General features: G+C 50.3%; 1 protein-coding gene across 1 annotated transcript; it reads left to right on the top strand.

The window, feature by feature from the left end:
* The first annotated feature begins 6,941 nt into the window (after nucleotides 1-6,941).
* FJX1 (four-jointed box kinase 1) lies at nucleotides 6,942-9,144 on the top strand. The gene is made up of 2 exons (XM_066611016.1): nucleotides 6,942-7,768; nucleotides 7,841-9,144. The coding sequence occupies exons 1-2, from the start codon at nucleotides 7,040-7,042 to the stop codon at nucleotides 8,342-8,344; spliced, it is 1,233 nt and encodes a 410-aa protein (XP_066467113.1). The 5' UTR covers nucleotides 6,942-7,039; the 3' UTR covers nucleotides 8,345-9,144.
* The last annotated feature ends 500 nt before the right edge of the window (nucleotides 9,145-9,644 follow it).

Raw genomic sequence — 9,644 nt, 5'->3', positions numbered from 1 at the left:
TATGGTAGTTTGATATGAATTTGGGGTGCCGATTCCAAAAATGGCCTCCGTTTTGCCCTATCACGTCTAGTTTAGGAGATATGGTATAGCCTCATTAGTGAATGGTTCAAGCAGCTTCCTCATGAGGAAGCCAAGAGGATGTAGACCTAAAAAGCTTGGGTTCAAATCCAGCCTCCACTGTAGACTCAGTGAGATTGTGGGCATGTCACTCTCTGTTAGCCTGAGTTTCTCATCTGAAGCTCAGATCTTTAGACAATGGGAGAGAGGACTCCAAAAGCCACCCTGGCACCCCTTGCCTCCCATCACTTCATTGATTGCTTTTCTTCTCCTTGCCCATCTCCTGTAGCTTGATGGCAAAATCTGCTTCTTGCCTGGTTTTGAAAAGGAAGAGGAGAAAGATTAAAGGAAGTGCAGAGGACTACAACATCTTCCAGGAAAAGCTTTAGCCCACCATTCTCTTCTCTTCTTCTTCCTGTTCTGCTTCATTCTCTTTTCCTTTTCAAATCTACGGAGTGTGGGAGAAAGAGTAACAGAGGCAGCAGAAGAGGATGATGAGGTGGACTGAGATGGTTTGTGGGTGCCTGCACAACCCACTAATCCAGTGATTTTCAACCCTTTTTCATCTCAGGACACACTGACAGGGTGTTAAAATTGTCAAGGCATACCATCGGTTTTTGGACAATTGACAAAACACACTGTGCTGCTGGTGGGGAGGTTCACATTCCCCAATGGCCCTATTAATAAATGACCCTTCCCAAATTCCTGTGGCATGGCTGCAAACCATTTGTGGCACACCAGTGTGCCATGACACACTGGCTGAAAATGGCTGCATTAAACTACTGCCTGGGGTGATTGCCGCAGGCCTTCTCATATAGCAGTTGCCCTTGTCCATCTGTAAAATGGGAATAACAACAACAACAACAACAACAACAGGTATTTATATACCGCCTTTCTTGGTCTTTATTCAAGACTTTATTCAAGGCGGTTTACATAGGCAGGCTTTTTATTTAAATCCCTTATTAAATAGGGATTTTTACAATTTGAAAGAAGGTTCTTTCTTTCAAGAACCACTACATTCAGGTGTTTCATTCCGATCTGGCTTCACATTCTGGCCTCCATCCTCCCACGCTCAGAGCAGATGGAATAGCTCGGCTTCAGCTTGTCAGCTGCTTCAAGGTCGCACGGTGCCAGTGGCCTCAAACTGGCGACCTTGTGGATGTTATTTTCAGGCAGACGGAGGCTCTACCCTCTAATGTCACTTCGCCTTTGGCTAGTGAACAAAAGAAGTATGAGAAATTAGTGTTTATGTCTTAAACCTATATGAGAATTAAAGTAATGCATTATTCAACATCACATCCACCTGAAAGTTGAGGAATATCATCCTGATCTGAAATTATTTAGTAATTAATTTATTAAAGGATTTATATTCAGCCCTTTGCTGAACACATAGGGTGCTCAAGGCAGCTTACAATAAAAAGCAATAAAACAGTAAAAAGATTAAAAAGTAATTAACAAGAAAAAAATATTTTAAAATACAAGATAAACTGTTAAAATTACTGGGCTCCAAAAGTATAAAAGACATAGAATACAATCAGCAGAAACATGAAACATACTTAGGAGGGGAAAGCACAACAGAAAAGTGTGGAGGCTTTATGAGAAAGCAAGCAGGAAAGACAAGGAAGCAATTGTGTGACTGGGGGGGGGCAAGGGGGTCAAAAGCCCTGGGCACCATGCCTGCAGGGGCGTTAGCACCTTCCTTGCCCCCCCCCACCTTCCTAGCTCGCTTTGGAGGGCTGGGAAGGCCATGTGCGGCCTCTGTGGTCCTGCAGAGGACGTCTGAGACCTCCAGAGGGCCTTTAATGCCCACTTCCAGTTTCCTCTGAGGCCCCTGGTGGGGGAGCACTCAACTGAGGGGCTGGCATTCTGGGAGCCTGGCCCCGGACAGCACTGGGGCCAGAACCGTCACAGCCAGGAGGGAGTTTTCTAGAAATGCCACTGATCTTGATCACTTCTCACCTGGTTTCTGCTGGGGTGGCAAATAGGAGCATATCTAGGGTATGACATGATAGGGCATCTGCTTTGGGTGCCACTTAAGGGAGGTCCGGGATGCAGACTTACGAGACAGTGAGCAGTAGTGGCAGTGTACCCCTGTCCATGACACTCTGAGTGGTTCACGGCATTTCTGCGGGGGGAGGGCATGCTCATTCCTTCCAGTTGGACCCACCTGCCCTCTCAAGGGTCAGTCTGGCTCCAAAATGGAGCCATTCTGGGAGGGTGGTGTAGTGTGCAGAAGCGGGGGTGAGGGACACAGGAGGGTCACATTGCCACAGTGTATTGCTCTGCCTTAGGTGCCATTTGGCCCTGGGACATAGCTGGTGGCACATGCAGCAGAGCCCTGCTCAGCCGACCTCAGGAGTTAGGTCAATTCATATGAGAGGAGACAGTTTCTCATGCACCCTGGTCCCCAAGCTGTATCAAGTTTTTAAGGGCACAACGAGCACCTACAAAACAAACCAGCAGGCAGTGTAGTTGCAGGAGCAGTAGGTAGCCTGAGCCAACTGCTGAACTCCCAAGACCACACAATCCACCGCATCTTCTTGCACTAACTGTAGTTTCCAGACAGTCTTCAAGGGCAACCCCATGCACAGTGTGTTACAGTAGTCAAGTCTGAATGTCACCGAGGCACGCACAACTAGTTAGGTCTGATCTACTCAAATACAGCTTCAGTGTGAACATTCTGAATACTCCAAAGTACTAAATAAATGCTAATTACTACTAATTCTGATCAGCACAAGGGCTAAAATCCTATGCACGTTTAATGGGAGCAAATCCCATTGAACACAGTGGGACTTACTTTTAAGTAAATAAGCCAGGACTGTGTGGAAATTTCCATTTTCTTCCACATGGGGGAGCCCTTAATTGCAGGATGTTTTCCCAAGATAATATCAATGTCTAATTAGTTATAAAACTTGTCATTTTATATTAAAACACTAAATGCCTTTATTAGTTGTGTAAATAATGAATTGGGGTTAGTGGTTTAATACATTTTAATATATGAAAGGGAGAAGCAATTACATATTTTTAACATCAGTGGTGAAGAAAAATTAACCTGTGAATAGTTTGTATGCTTACTGAATATTCATAGACAGTGATGCAATGTTCAACTAGGATGCTGGAGGGATGTTGGTTTTGTAGGTGACACAAATTTCTGGTGCTTTGGATGTGGCCTTTGATGAAAACATATTGTATGTTCATATGTCCAGTGGGCATATGAGGAGGGATGTCATAATAAATCCTTACTTGAAAGCCCTATGCACACTTCCATATTTGAGTGGTATAACAGATGAGCCTTTCCTTACCCTTAGAGAAGTAAAAAGGAATATGGAGATAAATCAAATGTCATAAACAGCCACAGGATTAGTTAAGCACAGCAGGGGGCATATCATCAGCCATCTATCCAATAGATGCCTATGACACTCATGTAGCCAATCACATTCCAATGAGAGCCTGCAATGAGGTCTACTTCCCTGAGAAAATAATTGTGTTTTCCCATCTCTCTCTCTCTCTCTCTCTCAGATCTGGTGAAATGGAATACCTGCAAAACAAAAGTGCTTTGATCTCACACAACAAATGAGCAACAACAGCACATTTTTGCTTGATAAGCCTATACTGTACTTCTAAAGGCCCTAAGATCTGAGAAGCAATAGTACTGTTATATTCAACCACAGCACAGGTTAAGGTTATATACTCAGCTCAGGTTGCCTCTGGTCAAGCAGAATGCAGATATGAAGGCCCAGAAAATTCAAGGATGATGTAAAGAATATGGCCTGTTTAAAAGGGGTGGGGAGAAATGAGCAGTTATCTAAGGAAAGTTCACAAAGGTAAAGTTCACAAGTAAAGATGCTTGGAAATAAGTATCAATGGAAGGCAATCCTTTCCAGCAATCCTTTAGATGGCCTGCAATCCTATACATACTTTCCTGTACATTACAATGGAACTTACTTATAAATAGACATGCACAGGCTGGTGCTGTAAGTCTGCTGCCTTAAGACAGGGTGACAGCGCATAAGCCTTCTTGTAATTATATGTAATAAATTATATGTAATATAGTTTTAAATTTAATAATAAGTAATATAGTGTTTAAATTAACCACTAGCAATCAAAATATCAGTGCTTTTAGCTTTTATTTTGTCATGTCCTACATTTTTCTTGGATGTTCTATGTTTTGGGGTGCCTTGACCTCTTTTTGCGGTTATGACACCTGGTCACCCTGCCTTAAGGAAGCAAGTGGCTCATATGAAAAGACATTTTGGAGTAATATAGGCAGAAGTATGTGTGTGACTCGTCAACAATCTTGAGTAAATCAGTAGATGCTTGAAAGGTTATTCTTAACCTAACTCAGGGCCCAATCCTATCCAACTATCCAGCACTGGTTCAGCTGCAATGCAGCCTTGAGTTAAGAAAACAAATGTTCCCTTACCTTGAGGAGGCCTCCACAACTGCCCCTCCACCTCAGGATGCAGTACATGCCCCATTGGCATGGCTGCATCAGTGTTGACAAGGTGGATAGGATTGAGCCTGCTTCTCATTTTTTCATCCTCACAAAACAATGCCTTATGGGTCTTGTAACCTAGGCACTTATCTATTCTTCACATGTGTGGCCAGTGCATGACCCCCACATTATTCTCCAGACATGAGAATGAATTCTGGCAGAATAGTGCTTCTCATGGGTGACAGCTTGTAATAAGCAGCAAATATGAAGAAGAGGTGTATATTCAGAGGCAAAAGAGGGCAAGCTTTGAACATGCAATCAAAGCAGTATTTGTACCCCTCTACCTGGATCCCTACCAATTCCAGCTCATTTTCTAGAAGCGGAAGCCTATGCATTTGTCCTCAAAAGTAAGTCCCATTCACTTCTGTGTATTTTATTCCAAGGTTAAGTGTGTAACACTTAACAAAGGGAACATTTGTACCCCTACCTTGAGTCTGCATTGCAGTTGCACAGGTACTGGAAAGTTGGATAAGAATGGGCCCTAAAACTGCAATCCTGTCCTCACTTCCCTGGGAAAAAGCCCCACTGACTATAATGGGGTTTACTTCTGAGCAGACATGGACAGGCTTGGGCTCATCAACTGGAATTCGATGTGCAGTCATTTGCAAGTCACACTGAAAATAGGGGTACTTGAAGGAATTATGCTTGTAACTGCCACTTTGCTGGAGAATCAAGGTGAAGATGCCTCCCAGTATCTTTGTCTTACCATGTATTCTTCTTAATCCTTTTCTGGGGGGGGGGCTCCTAATTTCAGCACAGGAAGTGATTAAGCAGGGGGGAGCACTGAAACTGGAAGCCTTCAACCACCTCTGATTTAAGTATGTTCCTAAAATTAGATGTTTATTTGTGTAACCCTTACATTGAATTGAATAATATAAAATCACTGCAGAGAACCAAATTGGGGGGGGGGGGAGAAGAGGCCTGTCTTACAGTGCTTGAACTATAGGGATGCCAAAGCTGATCTCTCCTCCCCCCCTTTTGGGGGGGGAACAAAAGGGAGCCCTTTCGCTACTGTTTTTAGAAGGCTGTGGGGGGTATAGTTTGACTAAAATTGGGAGTAATTAAGCATGAAGTTTGTGGATTTGATTAGGGACCCCCTGCCTTTTCCTCCACAATCTGGGCATTGCTAGTCTAGGGGGAAAGCAGATTGGCAGAACTGTTACGTCTGAATCCAGCTTCATCCCTCCCTGCATTCTAATGAGGTTACCAAAGTGGGTCTCAGGTTGGCCTCCAAGACAAACAGGATCCCTAAATGTACTATTTCAAATGATGATCTTTTGTGGTGGTGGAGAACTGAGGCTACAACCCTATTCACACTTGCCTGGGAGTAAGCCTCATTGACTATAATGCGACTTACTTCTGAGTAGGCACGCACAGGCTTGGGCTCTGAGAGGGTATTGTCAGGGTAGGCATTGTTTAACTTGCACAGCACCCTTTCTTTCGTTCCAGGGTCCAACGCCCACCCCCCGCATTTATCTGGTTCCCATGAGGTCAGCCCAGATGCCTCCACGAGTGTTCACACCACGGTCCAGCGCTCCTCTGTTCCAAATCCGCCCCCAGTCCAAGGAGGGCGGTTTCCCGGCTGCAATCCTATCCACCCTTACCTATGCCCCATTGACTGCAGTGGAACTTACTTCTAAGTAGAACTGCTTAGGCTTGGGCCGTCCAGCTGCAATCCTATCCCCACTTACCTAGGAGTAAGCCCCATTGTCTACAGTGAGGCTTACTTCTGAGTAGACCTGCCTAGGCTTGGGCCACCAGGCTGCAATCCTATCTACGCTTACCTAGGAGTAAGCCCCATTGACTTACAGTGCGGCTTACTACTGAGTAGACCTGGCTAGGATTGCGTGCTTGCAAATCGGTGCAGCGTGCCTCGCTAGCTCCCATCTTTTCTTCCCAGCTTGCCGACTCCTTTGTGCTCCCCAAACCGGGTGGGAGGAGGGAGGCGCAGTCGGAGGTAGCCCATTGCTTTTCCCACCCCTCCGGTGGGCATCACTGAGAGGCTGGCATCAGCAGCCAGTAGGGAGGAGGTCAAGGGCGATATCAAAGGGGGGGTCCCCCATTTCTTGCCAGCGCTCCCCATGGACGACCACTCCCAGACGAGGGGGGACCCACCCTGCCCGTGGAGGGACGTTGCCACTTTAAGTGGCGAGCCATGCTGGGCGGTGGGCTGGGTCGCTGCCCCCCCTCCGCTTCCCCACGTGGTCTCCGGGCTGGTGAATTTCAAGCGCTGGAGGGTTTTGGGTGCAAACACCGGTGCCGCCGGCTGAGATCGGGGCTCTCCGCCTTGCAGGACCCTCTGGGCTGGGGACAGGCTGTGCGCGTCTGCTCAGAAGTAAGCCCCGTTCTAGCCAGTGGGGCTTGCTCCCGTGTAAGCCTGGCTGGGATTGCAGCCGCAGCCACCATGCGCCGAGGCTGCTGCCCTGATCGGGGGCGCGGCGGGGCTGGGCTAGAGACGGTCCCGGACTGAAGACACCGAGGAGGAGGATGCCACGAGCGGGTCTGGCCGGGCTGGGCTCGGTGGCCGCGCTCTGGCTGCTGGCTGGGGCTGCGCTGCTGGGGCTGTGGAGCGGGAGGCTCGTGGAGCCCGGCGGAGCGGGGCTTGGAGAGCCCCCGGTGGTCCCCAGCCGCCTTCCCCTGCGCCCTCCCGGCCCAGCCGCCCAGAAAACTTTCCGAGCGCTGCTGACGCTGCCGGACGAGAGCGGGCAGGAGCCACCGCCGGCAGCTCCGGAGCATCCCCGGCTGGAGAGGCTGGAGCCGGTGCGCGGGGGCATCTTCTGGAGCCGGGCGCTGGAGGCGCAGGTGCCGCGGGGCTTCTCGGCGGAGGAGGCGGCCTCGTGGCTGCGGGCGGCCCGCCGGGAGCGCGTCGTGTCCCTGGAGAGGGGCGGCTGCGGGCGCAGCTCCAACCGGCTGGCGCGCCTCTCGGACGGCAGCCGCGCCTGCGTGCGCTACGGCATCAACCCGGAGCAGATCCAGGGCGAGGCGCTCTCCTACCACCTGGCCGGGCTGCTGGGCATCCAGGAGCGCCTGCCCCCGCTGGCGCTGTCGAGGGTGGAGGCCCGCGGGGGGCAGTGGGCGCCGGTGCGCGAGGAGCTGCGCGGGGCGCACTGGAGCGAGGGCGCCGTGGTGAGCCTGGCGCGCTGGGTGGACAACCTCACCGACGTGGTGGCGCCTGCCCCTTGGAGGGCAGGGGCAGGGGTGGGGGCAGAAGCTTGGGTAGGGGCTAGGGCAGAGGCTGGGGCAGGAGTAGAAGCAGGGGGAGGGGCAGGGGAGGGCCGGAGACTGCAGCCCCTGACGGCGAGGGAGCTGCGGGGCCTGAGCCGGGAGCAGCTGGTGGAGCTGGTGCAGTGGAGCGACCTGATCCTCTTCGACTACCTGACGGCCAACTTCGACCGGCTGGTGAGCAACCTGTTCAGCCTGCAGTGGGACGCGCGGGTGATGCAGCGGGCCACCAGCAACCTGCAGCGCGGGCCCGACGGGGGCTTGGTCTTCCTGGACAACGAGGCCGGCCTGGCGCACGGCTACCGGCTGCTGGCCATGTGGGACCGCTACAACGAGCCGCTGCTGCGCTCCGTCTGCGTCTTCCGAGAGGCCACCGCCCAGAGGGTGCGCGAGCTGCACCGCCTGCGCAACGCCGCCCCCGAGCTGCTGCGGCTCTACCGGACCCGCGAGCCCCTGGCCGACGGCCTGGGCTTCCTCTCCGAGCAGCAGGCGCGGCTGCTGCAGGAGCGCGTCGACTTCGTCCACAGGCACATCTTGCACTGCAAAGCCCGCGCCGCCGCTCTGGGGTGACCACCTCCCTGTCCGACCCAGATGAGGACTGGCTGGATGGCACAGGCAGGGCACCCGGGAGTGGGGGGGGGGCTGCCTTTCCCCTACAAACTGCACCTCCCCTGGCACCAACTCTGGAGGGAAATGGTTGGCAAGCTCCTCGGGGCAGAGCGCATGACCCAGCTGGCATAGGAACATGTGGCCAGTCCTGTGGACAAGGGACTCCATCCTGATGCAGAGTCTTGGGGGGAGAGATGCACCAGGAAGCAAGGGCCTGATTCCCTGGCTTTTGTTCTTTTTACTCATGGGGATCCAGGCCATCCGCACAATGCGGCTTCCTTTGTCTGACATGTGTTAAGCCATTTCTGCCCAACGTTGCATATATGCAACAGGGATCAAATGTGTACAGCCTGTGGGTTAAATCTGAGTCAAACCTCTTGCTGGGCAGTTTTCAATACCCTCTGCTGGAGGAGGAGGCTGAGAGGGATGCACTAAAATGAGGGTGACGTTATGTTATGCCTTTCCAGGCATCCAGTGTAACTTTGGGTCCTGATTCACCTCCTCTGCACTATGGTCCATGATAAGAGTAGACCAGGAAGCAGCCTGCTTTCTGCACAGTTTTGGTCAGGAGTAATTCATTCATGTTCAGAAAGGACATGGTCTGTGAATGGTCTGGGAGCATCTGATGCTACAGGTGTGAAGCTAGGTGGGTGTGAACCTGTCTAGTCTCTACTTTTGGAGACCACAGGGAACCCCATGAAAGATCAAGACAGAAATGTAATAAATATTTTTTCAATATATCTCACTGTATTAGTTGCACACTGGGCTTCTCTTTTTCAGAGTGTGTTTCCCCCCTCCCCCGCCCCACAAATGAATTTTAGGGGTCTCTTAAGAATTCATTGTATGAGAAGGCTCTGTACAGATGCTCTTGTCCGTAGTTGAAAAGGGACCAACTACTTTTTTCTCCCAGTGGGGATCAGTAGGCACACACAAGTACTGTATTCTCTGCCACACTCACTAAAAATATACATATTGTTTACTCTAAAAACCTAATTGCATTCATAGTCCAATAGTTGATGCCACAATAATCAGAGACTGTGGATTAGGAAAGGTGACCACCAAGGAATAACTTTTTTTGTGTGGATCTTCCCTGCCATGGTGGACGGAAATAATGTCAAAGTTGATAAGTGCGCATAAACTGCAGAGAGAGGCATTTGGCAAAATTCCTTGGTTTCTTGGTGTGTCTGTTTTATATGTAACTACTACTGTACAGTAAAATAATTGACTAATGGGGTGACACAGGAGAAAAGATTCCCAGGTT

Source organism: Tiliqua scincoides, chromosome 1, assembly GCF_035046505.1.
Source record: "Tiliqua scincoides isolate rTilSci1 chromosome 1, rTilSci1.hap2, whole genome shotgun sequence".
In the NCBI taxonomy this organism is placed as follows: domain Eukaryota; kingdom Metazoa; phylum Chordata; class Lepidosauria; order Squamata; family Scincidae; genus Tiliqua; species Tiliqua scincoides.
This window is presented reverse-complemented; position numbering and strand designations above follow the sequence as displayed.